A 22106-nucleotide genomic window follows, 5' to 3' on the forward strand; every position below is an offset into this window, starting at 1 on the left:
GTCGGTACAGCCAATAAGCTCACACACCCCATGCCCCAACATGATCCATGCTTTGCTTTAGGCATTACCCTTTTTCCGAAAAGAGCGAGAACAAGTTTACTTACTTCTTCGTACTACAGATACACTAAACAACAACCAAAATCCATTAATCAGCAGCTGTGCATCGATGAATGGAAGACAAGCCGAAGAAAGCTACATAAAGATACATACAGCAGAAAGCATCCACATTGAAGTTAGCTCGAAGATAATGAAACAAGTATTCTAGTGTTCCAGGTTTGTGCCCGTTGTTCCTTTTAACGCGTTGTGTAGTAGTCAGTTCATTTTGCATAAAACAATACTGTACTAGGGAGTGGCTTACATCTCTCATGCGGTTAGCGATACACGATACACTACCGTAATACTTGTTTAATGAAACATTTCATGTACCAACTCTACCCGTGAAGTCCAACGCCGACCTCCAAGAGTTGTTTTGCGAAAGGATTTTGGCGATAGTTTTGTGTGAAGTTTTGCTTACGACAAGGTACGGAGGTTCATCATCGTATTATAGTAGCAAACGTGAAGCTAACTTAATTTTTATGTTTACCAGACATAAGACATGATGGTAACCCATCCATCCAACCAACCAACCAACCAATACTAATTCCCTGCCTCCCCGTTTCCTCCCCTAACACGCCAAAGAATAAGTTTAGTAGAGCGTTTTAGTCCCCTTTTTCGATATGATACGCCAAAAAAAAAATGAAAATACACTATTAATACACAAGTCAGACAAGCTATACACACTCATCATAACTATTATTACGAAGAAAACAACAACAAAAAAGTGGGATGGTTTTTGTTTTGTGTTATGAGTAACAACAATACCATTAATATTTATCACAAAAGCAGTAGTAATAGGGCGAAAGTAATTGCAAACAAAAACAAAATGGAACACACTTACACAAAGATGATTGCAAAAGCTAGCTTGTGCTACACAAATTAACAAAAAAAAAAACACGTAAAAAAGCATCGTTACTTCCTTTCCCGGGTTTAGTTAAGAAAAGTGATCCAATTTTAACTTGTGTGTACATATTGCAGTGTTACATATTAGTATGAGTTATATTTAATTTCTAGCGCCCGGTGTAAGTCGTTTGCACCTGCCGTCGCGTATCTTTAGTCATTTTAATGGTGTTATATTTTTAAGCTTGTTTTATTGTTTTATGTTTTATCTAGTTCTCAGAACCCTAAACACATAACATCGATCGTTCGATTAGAAAGAGAGAGAGAGAGAGAGTTTTAAAACACTGCAGTCAACAGGAGAGGTTAGCTAATTTTAAACCCTGTAAATGAATGTAGTAAGTGCAAAAAAAAAAGCCAACCAACAAACCACATTATTTAACAGTACACATATGTTTTAATGCCTTCAGTTGATGTCTGTTAACTTTCAACTTCCAAACTATAATAAATTCAACAGGTTAGGTAAGCCTCGTAAAATGTTGTTTGCTGCAGCGCCTTTACCAACGTTGCTGTGCTGCGTTAGCTGCTGCATGCATCCTTCTTCTAGCGGCAAGTTTTAATTGGTTCGAATATTACGTAAAATAGCGTTTGTTAGCGTACCGTACTCATGCGCATCCGAGACAAAAATGTAAAAAAATACCCTCCCCATTTGAAAGACAAAGCAAAATACAAGTAACCAATGCATTAATAATATTTTTTTTATGTATATTAATATTTGTTAATGGAATTTTTGTTTTACAGATATAGTAAAAGGTGTGTTCATGGTTTTTTAACGAAGGTTTGCCAACGATCACTTTCCTTGTTCGACTACGGACGGAGTCATAGAGTGCGTAAGTATTCATTATTCTAAAGTACTGTTCATTTAGAATTTAGTCACTCTATCTTATTTATAGTAGAGCCCCCAGTGGTGCTAAATGGAATTTGTTTACACCTATGAGTAGGTATTGGAGCACTCTTCCCTCTTATGGAGTGGTTTTGGCATGATCGTGCTTGTTTCAGTTATTGTTAACGATGGAGCTGCAACGTAGACAATTAATTGTGCACACCCACTTAGGAAATTCAGCTTGGTTCGTGAGAAAAATAGGAAAATCTTTAAAAACGCTTATTCTACCTTTGAATATGTTTTGAAATGGTTGCGGGAACGTCAAAGCATCACTAGATAGTTTCATCAAAAACGTCTTTCGGGAACAGTGGATCGTCAGCTGAGCTAGAAGGTGTTGAGAGCGTTACAGGCTAACCTTGGGCTTTCGGATAGTGATATTTCAGTGCAGAATACCGCTCTTTTCGTGCCTGAAAGCAACCAAACAGAACTCTGAAGCATAATTACATCGCACAAACCACGTGTTTCAAAAATTGTATGACCAGGTTCTAACGAGGTACGCGGGTTACGTTCTTATGGATGACGAAACGTACATAAAAATAGATTTAAGGCAGGATTCTGGCCAAAAAAAATTATGTTGCCACCGCGCCCCGTGCTATGATGTTCCCAACAATTATAAGTTCATTTTAGCTGACAAATTTGCCCTCAAACTCATGGTATTGCAAGCCATCTGCAGCAGTGGCTCGACAGCTTATGAAGATCAGTGTCTGGAAAAGTGTGTTTTGCTTTTTTAATAAAGCTCATAAAGGCTCAAATAAGCTCTCGCTAGATATGTTAACTGCCCAACACGCATACTATTGGAAAAAACAGCTACTGCAGTGGATAAACCAGTTAGCAATATATTTTTCTCGAAATTGTTATAAAAGAACAATGGAAAACCTTTCGTTTGAAGTAGAAGTTATATTTCTACGTTAAAAATGTCTCGTTTTACAGCCTGTGATGAGCGGCCGAATTCTAAATGAATGACACTTTATTTGTCTTTTTACCTTTAACAACTATACATGTAACATCCGAATGCTGGCGACACATGGTGTCTATAGCTCTTTCTGTGACTAAACAACAAAAATACTGTATTTCGGACACCTTCAGTGGTAGTGACACGCAAAGGTACCTGAACCTAACAGCAATCCGTGTACGACTCGTTGTGGGTTCGATTGCATACTCAACTTCAAAGTTTAAGCAAGTTCAACGCAATAATGCGATTCGAACTAGTTGCATCTTCTGCATTTATTATGGAAGTTCTTGTGAAGAAGTTACAGGACAGGATAATACTTAAGTTTCAGAGTTATGTTAACATTATGCTACTGTGCCCGGCAAATAAAGTGACTGCGTTTTTTTTTCTAAAATGTTTTTTGTTTTCATTAAGCCAAATGAAGGTCACCTTCGAAGTAATCCCCTTCCGATGCAATGCACCTTTTCCACCTCTTCTGCAACTCCTCGAAGCAGGTGGAAAACGCCGATACCGGGATGTCTTTTAGTTCCGCCGTCGCTGCGGCTTCTATTTCCTCGATGTGTGTCAAAACGGTGTCCCCGAAGCGGCAGTTTTAGCTTGTTGAACAGCCAGAAGTCGGCTGGTGCCAAATCTGCCGAATACGGCGGTTACGGAACAATACGCATGACAGTTGTTGCGAAGAACTCCCTCAAAATTTTGGCCGTATGTGGAAGGGCGCATTATCGTGGCGCAAAAACCAGCTGTTGTTTTTCCACGAATCTGTTGACCGAGGCTTTGGAAATCCCAATACTTTACGAAAGGTCTCGTATCGTCAACCGACGATTGTTGACCACCAAATCCTTGATTTGGACGACGTGGGCGTCGTCGGTCGAGGTGGATGGTTTCGCCGGACGGTCCTCGTCTTCGATCTTCTCACGGTCATTCTTGAAATCACTTTACCATTTGTACACATTTTTCTTCAACATAAATTCTTCCCCGAAGGCTATTTGTAACATCTGCAATGTTTCTTCAGCGTTTATTTCAAAATTTGATACATGCGCGCTGCTCCACAGACTTTGACATGGTCAATATGGACAAAAACACTTGGCGCAGCTCCGAAAACAAATTGTCACTCCTAACCGGGTTGATGTTATGACTTGACACGTATCAGTTCGGGTATCAGCTCGGTCGTACAGGTGTTTGAACACGATACGAGTAAAAAGTTGTTGTACCACTTCTACTCGTATGATCGAGGTCTGGTCAAGAACGGGAACGGGATGGTCAAGAACACAATACAGGGTTTTAAAACATGCAGGCTCCACTACCTGAGAGGTTAAGCCTGATCAGACCAAAGTATCTGTAAGAAGGGCTGACTATCCCCGAGACATGGTCATGAAACTAGTATTTGACGTCTAGGCACACTCCCAAGTCACGGACTAGATCAACTCTCTTGATCAGACAACCGTAGATTGTACGGAGGGAAGAGCAGTCACCACGACTATGGATAGGAAAGAGGATTTTGAGGTCATCGATGAAAAGCAAATGAAAGAGCAAATGAGCAAATGGAGGAAGGATTGAACATTCATCATTAAAAATAAGGAGGAAAAGGAGAAGACTAATCTCACATTTGTACATTGAAAGATAGGAATTCAGCCAGGACAATAAATCCTGGGAGAACCCCAACTTTCTTAGCTTTGCTACTAGAAGCGCATGGTAAACATCCGCTTAACCAGCATTCAACTTTTGCAGCACATTGGAGACGTAACTAATTCACTAATCTATCTAGAACTAATGCATGATTTTCAATTGAAAAAAGTGACTTAGTGGAAAGAGCTAGAAGATTGTGAGAACTGGCATTTTCTGGCTGGAAAGTAAAACTTTCTAAGGTCTTTGTATATAAGCCGCATGACTACGGAGTATAAGACACTGTACTGAGAACTGTTTTGTGGTAAAGCAAATAGTAGAATAAATATATCAATTAAGCACTTCAACAAAAAGCATGCGTACACTTATCAAGGACTCGTGGGAATGAGGCACCGAACTGATCGCCTTTAATTTCTTACCGAATCACACCCAAAACGGCACCGAAATCCAAATGTGTTAATGCGTTAATAAATTGGTATTTAGTTCATCCGGCAAAGATTAGGTCGCAGCAATAACACTTACCTGTCAGATCTGACTCGCGTTAAGCTTCCGGCCAGCATAAAAAAAAACTTGTTTGACGATTCCGTACTGTCTATATTTATTTAGCGAACACATTTCACCGCGGTTCTGTTCTGTGTTTTTGTTTACCTTCCCTTTTTTTAGTTGTTTCTTCCCCGTTTTTGTTTGTTTGTTTGTTTGTTTTTTCCTCTTCACTTTTGGACTATAAATATATTAACGTTTATTTACAAATATTAGTTGTTGTTTTGTAGTTTTTTTTGTTGTTGTAATTTTTGTTGCAGAATTTCTTCATCAGCTTTTTTCCTTTTTTTTAGATTTTACTGCTGCTGCTGCTGCTACTGCTAGCCTAGCCCTTTTGTTTAGCTAACAGTTCCACGATTTTTTTGTTTTGTTTTGTTTTTTTTTTCTCTCTCTCTCTCGTCTATTCTCAATTTCACAACCATTATGTAATGAAAACTTTGCTGGGAAGCATAAATTATGATTATCTTATTCCTTTTCTGTGGTTTTCTTCTCTTCCACTGTTCGCTCTTTCACTGCTTTTTTTCTTATTCTTTCATTGCTGTGTAATATCGTGTCGTGTGTTTTCGTTTGTTTCTTTTTCGGTGTATCGATTTAAAGTGTTGCATGTGTGTATATGTGTTTTTGACTGACGTGTCTAGGACTTTTCTAGTTTTTTTTTGTGTTACGCTCAAATGTTTACAATAGAATGGCACAACAATTATTTTCATTTCCTATGTGAGTGTGTTTTTTTTTTGCATTTTTGGTGTGCATGTTGTACGTGTACCTTCGTCCATCCTTCATTGTTTTACGTCTACTTTATTCGCTTGCTGATGTTACTGTTTTCATTATTGTTGTGTGAGTGTGAACCATCCTAATTCACACCATTTACTAGTATATCGAGAAGCATTTTTACCTCCTAGCTTCGTGATCGTATTGAATTCGTGGATTGCCGTTCAAAATTGAATGAAACACTTAAACTAGCACGTAATAGCGATTTTTAAAAAGGCAAAACAACCGAGAAAAAAGTCGACCACGTAAAAACAGGAACAGGAAGACGCGCAAGAATAATTTCGATGGAAGGAATACATTTTCTATTCACCTTTCTCACCTAGTGGAGAAATAACAGATGCAAAATTAACAACAAAAAAACCCCTACAAATGGAAAGCACCGGGGAAGCATTTGTTTCACAACATTTGCGAAGACTTCTGTGTGGCGGGGGGGGGGGGGGGGGGGGGAGTTTTTAGAGCTAATCGATCGATTTCGAAACTGACTAACACAAGGTAAACGGAAGAATCGGATTGCATTCGTTTGCTTGGATTTGTTTGGATCACACCGAACGTATTTAATTCAGTATCGTCACCCTAAACTACCATACAATTGCAGGCGCGCCCGAGCATCCTCGCCATGTATTTAAATATCTTCTTCTTTTATCTTTTTTTGTTGTTTTGTTTGTTTTGTTTGGGAACTTTTTTGGGCACCGTAACACGAAAAAAGTTATGACTTTTTGCACCATTCATTCCGATGACAAGTCATTTCGATGAATATATTTTACAACGTGTTAGCTGCACAATTTACACTATTTCAGTGCACCACGTGTATCCTTTTTTTCCCTCTCTTTTTTCCTACTTTCGTTTTTGCTTTTTTTGTTTGTTTTTTTTTTGTTTTGCAGACGGCCTCATTTCGACATAATTGCTTATTTAACTTTGTTATCTTTCTTTGTATTTTTTCCTCTTTTCTTTTCGTTTCTTTTTTTGTTTTTACTGCTGGATTGCTCTTCTTGCTGTAAGTAATTCTAACAACTATGACGTGAAATAACTATGAAAATTCCTCGATTTCCCCGTTGCACGCTCTAAAACGTTTTGTTCTTTTGTTGCCGTCTAACTGTCTGCTGCATCTTGCTGCAACGGACAACAAACACAATGCTTTTTTGCACCTACAGGACAAACACGCACACACACATAACCACATTTTTTATGCGTGTTACTTGTTAATGCTTGTTCTAACCATCTGAGTTCTTAATTGCAGTTGTTGTTGTTGTTGTTGTTGGTAAGTGTGGCTTCCGTTCGTTCATTCCTTCTTCCTGCCCGGTACCATGCTCACCATGCTTAATAAGTCGAATAACAATCGGGAAGAAGATTTGCTATGAGATACGCGAGCGCGCGCGTGTGTGTGTTTTGCTTCTTGCTGGGGATCCTTTTTGCGATTCATCTACATACTTCGTGGACTGCACGTGTGAGTGTTGGCATTGCCTTGAACGATTTGCACAGCTGTTTGTTTGTTTTTTTTAGCCTTTTACTTAGTTACTTAGCGAGAGAATAACGTTAAACTAAATCCCTAGTAGCTACCACTTGCTGTAGATACGTTTTGCGATGGGCGCAAATTTAAGAGCTATTTTGTTTTGTTTTGTTGTAAAGTTAAGTTACTATTAGTCGGTTGCTGTACTGTGTTGTGTGTTTTCAACAAATTTGCAATATGTTTTGGGTGGTGCCATGTGGTTGTTTTTTGATTCGCTGTTTTAGTTTTCGATTTTCATTGTTTGTTTTTGATTTGCTACAATTTTACACTTAAATAGAGACGTTAAAGGAGACGAAAAAACTCACTCATCAGTTTCGTTATTGTAAGTAGGACTGTTATTTTTTTCTCTTCTGTTTCTTCGTTTCATCAATTCGATTTGATTCGTTTGCTTTGCTATTTTAAATTCCGTATTTCACAATGCTTCTTATTTCGCTTTCTTCTCTTTTTTGTCTTCTTTTTGTTCATTGTTTTTAATCTTCCTGCATATACCCAGTTTGTTGCCATTGGATGACTTTAGTTTCAGTTTTTTTTTGTTGTGTGTTTTCTGTTTCATCTGTCTATTCCTTGCTTGCTTCTGCATGTGTTGTGTATATTTCTTTTTTTGGTTTTTTTGCAAACACGCATATGCGTCTATATTCATTGTCTTCCGAAAGCTCTCCTTTTAATTGTTGTTATCTCTTTGCCTTTACCTTTACCGGTAGCTCATTTTTTGCTCTTTATTTCTGCGCTTTGCTTGCTTTTACCATAACGATGTTCATAACGGCCCTCAGCAACAGAATTCGATGCATTTTCTACGCACACACACACACAGACAATTATAAAATGGAGCTTTGTGCCGCCATTGTATGTGTTTCCGCCATTTCTTCCACTTTTTGTGTGACGTTTTACTGTCTTCCGGGTGTTTTTAGCGGAGTGACATCGTTTATTTTCTTCGTGTGCTTTGTTCTGCGGTTGCGGATCTCTCCTGTTTTTTTTTACTATTTTTACCATACTTCTCTGATATGTCTATGTCTTTAGAACCTATCAGTTACTGTACGTCCATCTATAATGTGGTGAGAGAGTGAGAGAGAGATACACACACACATGGCAATCGAAGTCGTTAATAGCTAGCGCAATAAAGTTTTGCAAAATTCGGCCTAGGCGTGAAAACTATAACTATAACAACACAAAACACAACAACCTTTATGTTACCTAAACGCAGAGTGTAAACACAAGTCTCACAACATTTATATTCAATTTTCTGATTTGCCCGGTTTGGTTTTGCGGTCTGTTCTGCTGCCCTTGTGCTTTACTCATTGGGCACGTGAGATTCGGTTGGTTTGTCTTCGTCGGAATCGAGCGATAAACAGTTTCGCAGAAAGTCCTCCATCGAACGGTACACGTGCTCTATTACACCGGTCAGATCGTGACCCTCGTCGGCGTAGCTCTGGAAGGGAAGATGAGGAAAGTGTGATAGGAGAGAGAAGATGGTTATTTTTCAACCGTAGTGCAAACATATTTAATTTCATAACGGGAGGAAAATCTAATTAATCAAAGGCTGCACAAGATGCAAAAGAAAAACAGAAAGTTATTAAACTAGGTTTTTTGTTGTTGTTGTTTGGTTTTGTGAGTTGAAAATTGTTCAACAAAGTACTAAGGCTATTGTGGTTTTGTGTGTCCATAAATGTAGTGGAAATAGTAAAACATGCTCATCTCGTATGCTTGTAGTAGCTGTCAATCTTACAGTGACGGGCTTAATAAATGACCCACTGTTAATTATTTTCAATTCATCCCATATTTGTTGGTTACGAATGATGCCTACACTATGCAATATTTTTTATGTCTTCTTCTTCTTGGCGTAACGACCTCTAAGGTCATGCCGGCCATCGAAATGGCTTTTCTAGACTGCCGATACCACGTAAGTTGGATAGTCAGACCTCACTACTGGGGACGGTCCGGATGGGATTTGAACTCCGGTCCTGCCGTTTGAAAACCGGCGCCGCTATCGTCAAATATAGCAGTAAAAATAGTTTTATTTCAAAAATTCTAAATAAATGTCACAAAAAAACGAAGTGTTCACTTGAATTAGGATTTCTTGATCCTTGATAGTTATATAACAATTTTTTAAAAACGTTTTTATTATAATATTTTTTAATAAGTACTATATTGTTTATTTATTTGATTTATTTATCAAACCATTTTCGCCAAGGCTTCATATTACACTGCTCTTAACGTCTTAATATTGCATTTCCGAAAGAAAAAAGGCAATCAAATGCTCAAAGCGGAAATGAAGAGAAAATGGTCAATATTAATATTATGGTGGTATGGTTAATATTATGGTTGATATTTGACGCCCTTTCCATCTTATTCTTGCCATTCGTTCTCATATTCGTGGACAATGTTGCCATAGTTTCTCGAGTATAACCCACTATCATCGAGAATAGCTCACAAAATCTGCATTGGACATTGGACATTGGACAAACATGCATACTTGGATGTTTCACCACTGATTAAAACGTTATTTTTTAAGGAAGATTTCTCAAATGGTTTGCTAACGTTTTTCTAATGTCATTCGAATCTCTCTGTACAACAGTTAAGAACCATTTTAGAACATCCAAGTGCTTTTGACTTTTAATGCTGCTTTTTAATTTTAACTCGTTAATGAGGTATAGGATAGCGAATCGATGCCTTGCGATTGAACTCTTGGCATCATCTATCCCATATACAATAAGGGAGATATGTTGGACTGCAACAACTACAGGAGTATAACGGTGTTGAATACCGCCTGCAAAACGTTCTCCCTAATCTTTCAGGATAAGCTTGTACCATTCGTTGAACTGATAGTTGGAAACTAACAAAGAGGATTCCGAAACGGAAAATCTACCACTGACCAGATCTTCACCATGCGGTAAATCTTGGAGAATGAGCTCTTTTCGAATCCTGGACAAACTGATCACTGATCAGGCTTGTTAGAATGACCATGACCAACATCACGTGCCAGGTGAAGGTGGATGGAAAACTCTCAGGGTCCTTTGCTACCACCAAAGGCCTGCGTCAGGGAGATGGGCTCGCCTGTCTCCTATTCAACTTGGTGCTAGAGAGGGCCATCGGAGGTGGAGACTTCGGGAACCATCTTTTATAAGTTAACCCAAATCCATACGCTGATGGTATAGACATCATTGGTCTGGGGCTCTCCCAGGTAGCAGAGGCTTTCCAAAGGATCGAGCAGGCGGCAGAAAATTTCGGGTTGTAGATTAACGAGGCAAAGACCAAATTTATGGTGGCACCATCAGCGGCCCTACTAAGAAATCCGGAACTACGTGGGGGTGATGTACGGATAGGTGACCGCAAATTTGAAGTCGTCCAAAACTTCACCTATCTCGGGTCAAAAGTCAGCACCGAAAACAGCATAAAGACGGAGTTACGCGCTGGGATGCTGACGGCCTGCCGGTCATTCTTCAGCCTGAGGAAACATCTCACCTCAAAAAACCTGTCGCGACGATCGAAGCTGAGACTGTATCGTACCTTAAAAGTCCCAGTACTCACATACGCCTCTGAGACATGGACCCTGTCCAAAACAGACGAAGCCCTCTTAACCGCGTTCGAGAGGAAGATGCTCAGAAGGATCGTTGGTCCCGTATGTGTGGAAGGACAATGATGCAGCCGCTACAACGATGAGCTGTACAAACTTTATGACGACCTCACCGTCGTGCAGACCATGTTATACGCATGGCACCGGACGACCCAGCTCAGAAAGTCCTTTTAGGCCGTCCACACGGTCAGAGGAGGCGTGGTAGGCCCCCAGATTGTGGTGGGAGGATGGCGTACGCTCTTCTTACGCTTTTGAAAACGCTTGAAACTTGAAACGTTTCTTGAAAACTTCTACTTGCAAGTCCTGGCGTAAAAGCGAAATCGTTGCTAGCCGAACTTTGGACCTGGTTGACCCAGGAATAAGCCTATCCGTCTGATCCATGTAAATTAGATAACGCCAAGGAACTGCGCGATAGTTTAGGATTCGATCAGTCCTTCGCGTGGTCGATCCACCCAAAGGCGGATGCTTCGTTTTGTTCCCGTATGCAACACTATGCATTTTTTTTTTTTTCGTAAGCACGGCATGGCCGTATTGACTTATGAATACCACGTAGAGAGGTAAATCAGTCTTCACTACGAGAGGGACGGTCCAGATAGGATTTGAAGCCCGGTCCTGCCGTTTGAAGACCGGCGCCGCTGTCGCCTACATCACCATTTAATCTATTCTATTCTATTTCTGTATTTTAACTTTAAATAAGACGCTTATTTTTCACTGTTTTAGTTTTGCACCTTTAAGAGCACACCCAGAAATGAGTTATCAAAAAAAGTTGCACAGAAGCGGATTTTCTAATAAGCGGACTGAGCGGCGCTTGTCAGCAACATGTCTTCAAAAATATCAAAGGCACTCACTCCTACCCCACCGTTCAACACTTTCGGGTCCCGATATCCATTCCGTCAAAGGCCTTCAATTCAACTTTACACCCAGTCACAGGATGTTCAATTACAGAACACTCGACGAAAGGGTCATTTTCAGAACCATTTCCGCTTAGACTTAAGGGCTTAATCCGCCTCTGGTATTGCAATGTGATAGCTTCGTTTTCAACCAAAATTAAGTAGATAAATTGAAAAAATATGGGGGTTTTACTTTACCCGTCACTTGGAAATTGATGCAACATTGGAAATTTCAAAGAAGATTTTTTTAGTCAGTAATGGGACTTCACGCGGCATTATGATATCGTTTTGAGAAACTCCTTTGACAGCAACGTATGATGATGTTGTTACGATTCAGTGTTTCAGAATTGACTAAATATTTTGTCAGTATCTTGCAAAGGTCCTCCATTTTCGTCGAACTAAACTAATGTTGTGGAAACAAAACTGGGTTGTGAAAATAGTTGCTGCTATATTGAAAAAGAAGATAAATTAACCGGGCTAAAGCAAACTCATTCAAACTAGAGAAAAGCCTAGGGATAAGCACAACAAACTTAATAATTGATATGCACTAAAAACTATCAGAATCAAACGGATTTAGCTACCAAAAAGAGGGGAAAAAACAAAATCTAATAAAATGCCACCTATCGAAACACTACGGAATAGAAGAGGGGAAAAATGAAACAAAATGTAAGTGGCAGTTTAAAAAAGCAACGAAACAAAAAGAGCTTACACTGTCGGATAGAGCAATTAAACATTACCGAAAAATGATTCAACTTATGCATGTGATAGTTTAAAAACCGAAACAAAACAAAACTTGCGCTAAAATGTAATTAAGTCGCAACAGCTGCTGTGTGAGAGCATTGCGCGGACCTATGTTCGCACGTACACTAGTGAAAAATGTTGGCCAATTATCTAGAAACGCTAACTTGTTTGCTGTTGAAATGGTATCATCGTTTACGTATTTGGACTAAGGCTTTTGATAAAGGTTAACAAAATCTATTGCAATCGTATTGTTCACCTGCACCAGGAATCGGCAACACATTACGATGTCCTTGCCAAGCATTAAATTTCGAAGCAGTGCTCACGGTTACGCTTAATGGGGTCGCGTATGATGTAGAATTGAGTATCATTTCACTCAGAAGCTCGGTCAGTCATTATACTCAGTCTATAGCCGTACGTTATTACAAGCACGGTTTAACATTTGGTCGTATTAAAGGGGTAGCGACTCAAGTTATTTCCCAGTGGCGTGTACAGTTCGTTCAGTGGCAACCCTTAAAGGGACGCCGCGTCACTGCGGGACGGCAGCAAGCACACTTACCAAATATCGAAATATCGTCCCGGACTCGGAAAGGGAACGAGCCAGCTGGATACCGTGCTGGTACGGTGCAGTTACGTCGGCTAGGCCATGTATTAGGAAGTACGAATATGACGGGATTTGGCGCCCTTTTTGTGTGGCGTCCGCTTCGACGTACGCTTTATAGTTTTCGGCCGGCACGCCGAGAATTCGTTCGGTAAATATGGAATCTGGAATGAGAAAAATGTAGATTAGTTTTGCTGGACAAACAGAAAGGAAGTTTAACGTTCTAATGACGTATGACTTATGACATAAAATTGGTACAATTATCAGTTGGTTGGGCTAAACACAGTCTTTTATTTTGGTCATACAGAACAAAGAGATTAGAGATCCAGAAAAAAAACTGCGATAGCCATTGCAAATTTGGCTTTGGCAACATGTTTTCTCTTTTGCAAGAAAACAAATACATGGAGGGTTCTAGGTTTCCAGCAACTGATAATTTTGTATGATCGTAGAATTCAACGGAAGGGACGGAGTAGAAACTAGGATCTTGGTAACTGTAGTCTTTAGTGATGGGAAAGTACCGATGGACCTGGTGAATCGGAACCGTTACATTAAAGTAACGCACCTGACCAGGTCCAGAAATTTAAAAAACCTGGTTACATCAGGTACATGATCAGCACCAAAATTCCAAATAAAAAAAAAATCCAAAAGAAAACAGGTCCAAAAGTAACCAGTTACACTATAGATTTCAAGGCGACGACCAGGTCCAAAGTAACCAGCTACTTGTGCCTGGTAAAATAACACGTTTATCGTAAGCATCGGGTACAGAAGATCGATAGGATAGAAAATCTTTGGCCGAAATGTTCGTTTCCGAATAATAGACAATCATTTTCTGCTTGTATATTTGAAATTATTGCGTTATAAGTCAAAATATGACGCATTCGAGCAGAAAGCACGTAAATTTACACACCTCATTCTTCTTCTAGGCTAAATTATCTAAAATCTAGGTCGCACCGGCTATCGAATGAACTTACTAGACTTATTGATACCACGATAATCGAATAGTCTGCCATATAAAGACCAACGCCTCACCACCGAACCGCCGTTACAAACGTTATGCAATACATTTTATTTCGGCCAACCTCAATTGAACCTCCATTAACAATCATTTAATAGTCAGAAGTCAAGACAGAGCATTTAAATTGACTAATGCGCCAGCTAACGGCTGCAAGATCTGCAACATGAGTTTGGTACAACATACTTTTTTAACGAACAATTCGTCCAACACTAGCACCTCTAATTTGCTTTAAAAAGCATACTTTATATCGTTATTTCTGTGGCGTTACATGTTCAAATCAATACTTACTGTAGTACAGCCAATCGGTAATGGGCGATACCGAGATGCCACACTTGAAGACGTGCTGCTGGGAGCCGAGAATCATCGCTGTGACGTATCCCCCGTAGCCCCATCCCCACACTCCAACACGCGTTTCATCGAGGAATTTTAGCGTATCCAAGAGGTACCTGTAGATGTATGAAAGAGAGCAGGATTATGAAGAATATGTCAAACCATCTAGTTTTTGTCACTGAAAGAAATGTATTATTTGGTTTTGTATACCGGCCCAATGTCTAAAGGAAATGTATGTTACTGGAAAAAGTTATTAAGAATTAATGCAAAGTAGGATTCCCTTTTGGTTGTTTTCTAGTTTCGATCATAATAAATACAAGCTTAATAGATCTTCAAAATGTAGACCAATAATATTCTCATCCACAGTTTTACTCCACCACTTGCTCAAACCTTTACTTGTAAGAAGATTAGCTGCTAGTCGTGTAATTTATTTTTATTATAATAGTTGTCATCCATTCAACTCCAAACATTGCTTCAATGGCCATAGGTCTGAAAATGTCCTTCAAGATGTTGTTACGCATGTGCAGTAGCTGATCAATCCGTTTTTGAGGCCTAATGCGGATTGTATATCGAGGGCACTTCGTAACTGCTTTGGTTTAATTATTCTAGAACTAAATGGGTTTTCTGACCCGAGATTCCCCATAACTGGGGGGAAAAGCCACATGTCAACTACCACAGAACTAGTAATTCTTTAACATTTTTTTCTATCACAAGCAAATCAATATACTTTAGAATAATCCCAAAAAATAGATACCAACAATTGGTTAATGTTGGCGGGCTGTTTAATTTAAATTTCGCATCCTGTACGTTCAAAAAATCATTCGGACAAAGTTGTGTCACTACGCGGTATTAGCTTTTTCAGGTATTATTTCAACACAATCGACCATGGTTTCACGATAAAAAAATAAGTACAATCCAATTTGGTGCAAGTTAAAAATGTCCTCCACTGTATGTTCTCACTTACCTCAGCACTGCGATTTGATCTTGCACCTCAACACCGCCTAGATGGCGGTACAACGCCTGTTTGCCTTGTCCTCGGGCACCCCGCACGTCCAGCCGTATGTACACTACGTCGTTGTGGCTAGACATGTACGTACCCCAGTCAATTTTGAACTCTTCCGACACGGACGTCGATCCGGGCTTACCATTGCTAGCGATTGAAGGAAACAAAGAAGCGGACAAGGCAACACGTGAGACAATATTTTGCATTGCAGTGCCTCTCATCCGATGCACTCTGTCCTATGTACTTACACCTCAACCAGCACGGGAAAGGCGGCATCCCGAAGTTCTTCGCGCCAGCTCGGAGGCAATAGTAGCTGTACGGCCGCTCTCGTACCATGTGGTAGCGGTATTTCGAACGACCGTTGCGACGGCAATGCCAATTCTTGCAGCTTACTCGCGAAGAACGGTCTCGTGTCGTACAGGACTCGCATGAGCTTGTGATTGTGTGCGGCGTGTACCACTGCAAAAGGGATGCCAAGGCATAGTTAGGAGGTGGACTTTCGAGCAGTATCGAATTTCGCTACTCACCCGCTAGCGGAAGACCAGGGCCTTTACACTCGAGAATGTAGAAGGATATCCCAATGTGCTGCGAAACGTACGGTTGGGAGCTGACGAACGCATCAAAGAACGAACAGTTGCTGTAATAGTAACGACTGCCCCACAGAACATCACTAAGATCACACGTGATGCAGGTAGGTTCCGTCCTGAGTCACGGCAAAATGTAAACAAAAGATGGAGAATTCATTATTGCCATTTAACTGTTTCGAGCAGTGATCTGATCTGAACCAGTACCTTCGCACTTCTTCGCTGACAGGATCCTTCACCACGTACAGATGCTGCTGGCCGGGTTTCTTCTCGTGCGTACCTAGATAATAGACCAGGTGGTTGACCGTATCCCAGGCAAGAATGCGAATCACCTATCAAACGAAACATGATCGTTTAGTACCATTCAACGCCAATTTCATCAATGTGCCCCACCTCATAGCGGCCGTGGGAAATCACAGCCATGCGCTGCTGTGTGATTGTGATGTGCTTGATGTGGGTGAAGTGTTCCGTGCCCGTCTCCTGTATGCCCGCCATAAACAGAAAGCTGTCCCCATCGGGTGAGAATATCGGATGAGGTAATATATCCAGCCATTCGTTTTCTGGTGCCCGTTCCGAATGATGCTAGGAAGGAATGGACACGAACGATTCGTCACAGTTAGTTAGCATGTCATACAATGGGCAAACTCTGTCGTGTTTCACTTTACGCACCTCGACACATCTCCACGTGGGGCTGTAGCAGGAGGAAACGACCGTAATGTTCTGCGAGCGGGTCATCCACACCACCGACACGTGCTCGTTTAAGTTTCCTACCCAGCTAGCTGATATTAGATAGTGTTCTCTGCGTTCGGCGAAGGAAGGCACACGAAATTAACGGATATTAATCGACCGGAATAAGCGTTTCAATTGGAAAAGGAGTTGGGAGATACTTACTGTCCTTCGAGAGCAGCTGGACGGATTACTTCCCATTTTCGTATATTGCTTACATTACTTATATCCATCACCCACAGCGAAACTTCTGGATTGACCGAGCCCGGCGTTGGGTAGCGTATAGTTTTCGACACGGGGAAAAGCTCACGGTTGCCTTCGCCGCTTGCCGCAATGACGGTGTTCGACGTGAACCAAGGAAAAGTCATCATGCCAACTCGCGAGTCGTTAAACGTGGCGTACATGAGGTGCGTGCCATCTACTGAGGTCCATAAAGCACTAAAAGACTCAAAAATCTCCTCTGTGAAAGGGGAAGGTGGGAAGATCAAGTTTTTTTTTGTTTATGTGATTGAAGTTGTTGCAGCGTGCCGTACCTTGATATAACCAGTCAGGTACACCATTATAGACTCTGTTCTCTTCTCCAGTGAAAGTTAAGCGATAAACCTCTTCGTCTGATGGTGATTGTCTCAAGTATATATCGTTCTCGGCCACTATTATCATAGCGGTAGTGTTGCCAGCCCAGGACGCATGCTGAAGACGGGCACGTTGAACCTTGGGGGATTCTTTCAACCGCACCGGCATGTGATGGCTGCAAGATGTGGACATGATAAGATTCAATTCAATTCTTTCAAAACGATACCCTTCGCCACTGGGGGAGATTATGGAGGGTGAGTATAGAGGCAAAGCAATTGAAAATAAGAAGGTGGGCCAAACGAGGAGCATTATTGTTACCCTGTTCGGAACAACTCAGTAAGGGTATAGATAGTATGCGGGTATTATTGTTTCCAATAAGCAATTGCACCACCCTTATTTAAGTTAATCAAAAGGATTTATACTTACTCATTCGATACGTCATATACAGTATACAAAGCCGTAAAAGATAACCTATGATGCTGGAAATGGAAAACGAAGATTCGATTACAACACTCATTTACAGCTAATCCAATTATTTTGATTACCTTCTTTACATTGTGCTTAAACAAAACGTACTTCAAATCATGAGAACAGTGGTAGCCTTTAACGTTAATTTGTCTCTGCGGGTTAGAAGAATGGATAGAAGAAATTGTAAACTATACTGTACGCTTCAGACAAATGATCCTCCTAGGGCTTACCAAAGTATGATTTGTTACTAGCGTGGCTACACTGTTGGTGGCAGTGTCGAAAACAGCAAGGCCTCCATCATCCGCCTGGAATACAAATTTCTGATTGTTGATCCACACCGAAGGTAGCCTCTGAGGGGTAATATCTTTCTGCAGAAACTCGTCCAACTTCATCCGTCGCCCCGACCAGTAGAGTAGTTCGTCAACATAGCTGTCGTTGAAAGGCGTTAAGAATCAAGAATCAGCTCCCATTTGGCACCCATCCTATCAAGCCTGAACCCTTCTTACCCAAGCAGATATATTGCCGTTATTATACCGGTTATGACAAATCCTATCACTAGCAGCGAAAACACAATGCTTCTCCAATTGTGTCCTTCGGCAGGAAATAAATCCTAGGACAAAAGGAAAAAAAAAAACAGGCACACACGCACAAGATTCGTTTTAATAAAATTGGGTGCCTGACAGTGTCCATCTTCCGCAATCGCGTACCTGTTCTTCCTTCTGTTTCGGGTCGGCCACCTGCAATGTTTCATCTGGCGGCAGGCGCCACGATCCTCCGCCGCCCCCGGCCCGATCTGTATGCACATTTGCGTGCATTACAGAATTCCGAGGTGCTATAGTTTCGAAAACCCGCCACGATTTCTTCTTGCTTTGGTTTGATCGTCTTTGAATTCAGTCCTGTCGTACATTTATAAATTCTTCGTTTTTCCTACCGATTTGGTGACGCTAGAAGAGAGATGGGCAAGATGGGCAAACAAAAAAAAAGACAGCATTTAGGTTATTTAATGTGTTCCAATTTTAAAGGGCTAAGAAAACAGGATAAACAACGATTAAATAGAAGAGGTTTCTAATGGTGCTCGTTGTTGGAACGCATTGCATCGGTAAATAGCACACGTATATGGAGGATTTGCACCTGTCCAAAGTTTTTTGGACGAACGCCATCAGAAGAAGCAATTTTGGCCTAGCGCTGTGCTTGGATTTAAATAACTATTTAAAAACCCATGCTCCTACCATTTTCACCCATTCATTCTTCACACACTGGTTCTCACGTAAAAGACGAATGCAACCACACAACTTGCCTACTTTTGATCGATACTCTTATGCCACTCCAACTGGCCATTCTTGTCGCGAGGGTTATTGGAGAACTGATTCGGTCAAAAAGCATCACAAATTAAATTTAATGACACTCGACAGGCTTCTCTGCCGATTAGCACAGATTGTATTTCAACCTCTTTAATGTATAGCGCAAACATTTGCGTTTCCCTTAATGATATGTGCTAAGAGTTCCTTATCATTTGACGTAGACAAAGAAAAGAAGCAAATCAGAAGCGTGTTACCCAAGCAATTTTTTCCCTTTTCATTCATGCGCTTAGTCCACCAAAAACGGATGCACTTGGGAAAATAGGAAAACATTTTTTACGCGCACACATTCACTCATTTCCCATCTTACACAAGCATTCGCACAACGCTAATTAGCACCCGATAACAAATAACGATAAAAAGGGAGTCAAATGGATGTGTTAGTTTTGATAGGATTTGTTTATCACATTTTCTATATATATATATAGAATGTCCCGCGCATTAAGAACAAAGTCACCAACAATACACCACACACGTGCTCACGCAACTACGCTATTATGGGTCCACAAGCAAGAAGCAACTGTTTTCATAGCTCCGCATACCTCAGTAGGCTGGCTGCTCTCCTCCAACACACTAATAGAGCACCACCAAAAGGTTCCTTTACATAATATAAGCCTCGGTTTGTAATCTGTGTAAATTCGTCCATTTTCGGCAGGACATATGTGGAATTCCTATGGAGAACTTCAATGGCAAGTTTGTAATTTTTGCTCCAATGTTAAGAATATTACAGATAACAGTTGTCACATCTTCAATGAAATATGCACTAATTATACTTTGGAACTTGGTTAGCTTCATGGGTAACCACCGTTTGGGTTTCGTTCAGCTGGCTATGATGTGCTGGATGGAACCTTCTTTTTTAATGGTAGCCTTACGTTTGTAATTTATTGCTCGATTACCACCTTCGTAGCAGTCCTTCGTTGCTGGAGTATGGTGGCGGCGTCCGCGGTTCGCACCAAGTGAGAGGAGTGAAGTTTCCGCACGACTACGAACATCTCGGAAAGGAACGAGGCGAGGGAAAAATAATTAAAACTAAAATAGAACCAATTCCTATCGAAAACACCGTCCGCACCAGTCAGTCCACGTTGGGCACACACTGGTAACGCGCATAACTTCCCTTTACAATCCTGGCGCGATCAGGATTTATCGGCACTCGTTCGCATTAAAGAGCGGAGAATCCTCACTGGCAGAGAAAACCCCCGTACCAAAAAGAGTGGCAAACGGCAACTTCAGTGCCAAGCCGAGAGAAAGAATAAGGACAGAATGGGCCAGTCAGTCAATCACGCACTATATACACTTCTCAACAACGGGGATGGACATACACACACGCGCACGGTGAGAAAACAAATTTTCCCATCAATGTTGGCTGCTTCCCACAAGAACTCCGCACCTGTCACATACATATACACACGGTGAGCATAACTGGTTGGAGAGCAAATGTTGTCGTCGCCGAGCCGTCGTTGTTCAATGTCCGTTCCGTTTCGCCTAGGACAAAACGCCGTTCGGTATTTTCGACCCCCTCCCCCTCCCCTTCTCCCCTAACCACCTCGGCCCTTTGGTTCGGCTTTTGGGTACGTAGTTTAGGGTGATGGTGAAAGGGGGGGTTTGAGCTGAAGAGCACTAGAAGCACCGGACCTGCGCACTACACGCGGATAACCCCGAGTAAACCGACCCCAGCATAACGCGAAGAGAGCACTCCGGATTCGAGGACCGGGATATTCGCGGGACACACCACCTCGCTCCCATTTTCGACCGCTTTCTCGCACGTTAGCACGTTATTCTCTCCAGCTTGGGGAACGCTCTTGATGGAAAAATCGTAGTATCCTTTGGCTTCCTTGTGTCATCTGCACACCGTTTCCACACACCGTTTTCGTAGGCTGCGATATTTTCACTCTCTTCGCGCTTTGGAATCCTTATCGCTTTCTCGCTTGCACTCGCGTACGCAAAGCGGTGCCTCTCGTTTACTCAACAGGCAAAAGCAGCAGCTTGGAGTGTTCGTTTCTTTTTTTGTGGGGGGGGGGGGGGGGGGGGAACGATTACCGCAACCAAGCGAGGACCCTGGTGAAAGTAGATTTTTGCCCCTTTTCCTGAACACTAAATTTTCACACTGAACACAACACTTGCTTTACCTTGGTGTGGGACTTTGCGAACGTTAGCCAAAACTATCACTAATTTTCTTCACCCGAAACCCTGGGACATTGTGGGCCCAGGACCAAGCACGGCGTACGAAGGTCGGATGCAACAGAAAGAAATTCAAGGGGGAAGCACAACGTTTTTTCCATCACATTTTTTTCCTTTACCTTTCATGCAAGCACACAGCCAAAGATTGTTAGACCACGACCGCCAGCACCGTCATTCGGTCACCATTTAAAAAAAAAAAACCCGAACCCGACCGACAATTTCCCATCCACGGACTGCTCCGGCAAACGTAGCGACGTACGTCCGTCGATGGCCGGACCACTAAAAAGAATCACCTTCCTGCCAAAAAGGCCAACGGCGCGACTAACACTATACTACTACTGACACGCAACAAACAGCACGGCGGCCCTTTTGCCTCCTCAATCGGCTGAGTGTTGCTGCCACACTGGCTGCTGAGATGGATGATGGTGAGAAAATTTTCCCATTCCTCTCTGTACCGCCTGACCTCCATCCCTCCTCCAACCTCCCCCCTCCCCTCCCACTCACCTCCGTTGCCATCCGCAACCGAAGCCTAGCACTGGCTCCTGTCACATCCCGGGCACACACACACACATACACCAGCACACACACACAGCACGAACCGTTTTCGCCCCGGCATATAGCGTCGCTTGGTCGTGATGGTACTCCGCCAAGCGTGCGACTTTTTGTGGACAAATTTAAAATTGTCGCAGCGTCGCCTTGTGACGACACCAAGCAGCACCACCATCACTAGTCGGGATGTGTTTTTTTTTAACATATAAATGTGTGTGGTTTGGTTGTTTTAATGTTTGTGTCGTTCGTCTTCCAACGA

At 41.6% G+C, this 22106-nt stretch overlaps 1 protein-coding gene across 1 annotated transcript; it reads right to left on the reverse strand.

Annotated features, from left to right (window-relative positions):
* Nucleotides 1-8537: 8537 nt before the first annotated feature.
* On the reverse strand, nt 8538-21474 carry LOC126561624 (dipeptidyl peptidase 4). Its single transcript, XM_050217884.1, has 17 exons — nt 21418-21474; nt 18470-18706; nt 18269-18372; nt 17993-18191; nt 17840-17914; nt 17721-17773; nt 17255-17469; nt 16887-17181; nt 16665-16794; nt 16389-16577; nt 16203-16327; nt 15939-16114; nt 15660-15870; nt 15373-15558; nt 14367-14524; nt 13022-13227; nt 8538-8689 (listed from the first exon to the last, which is right to left on the reverse strand). Exons 2-17 carry the CDS (start codon nt 18575-18577, stop codon nt 8552-8554), a joined length of 2568 nt encoding a protein of 855 aa, XP_050073841.1. The 5' UTR covers nt 18578-18706; nt 21418-21474; the 3' UTR covers nt 8538-8551.
* Between the last annotated feature and the right edge of the window lie 632 nt (nt 21475-22106).

The sequence above is a fragment of the Anopheles maculipalpis genome, chromosome 3RL (assembly GCF_943734695.1).
Source record: "Anopheles maculipalpis chromosome 3RL, idAnoMacuDA_375_x, whole genome shotgun sequence".
Taxonomy (NCBI): domain Eukaryota; kingdom Metazoa; phylum Arthropoda; class Insecta; order Diptera; family Culicidae; genus Anopheles; species Anopheles maculipalpis.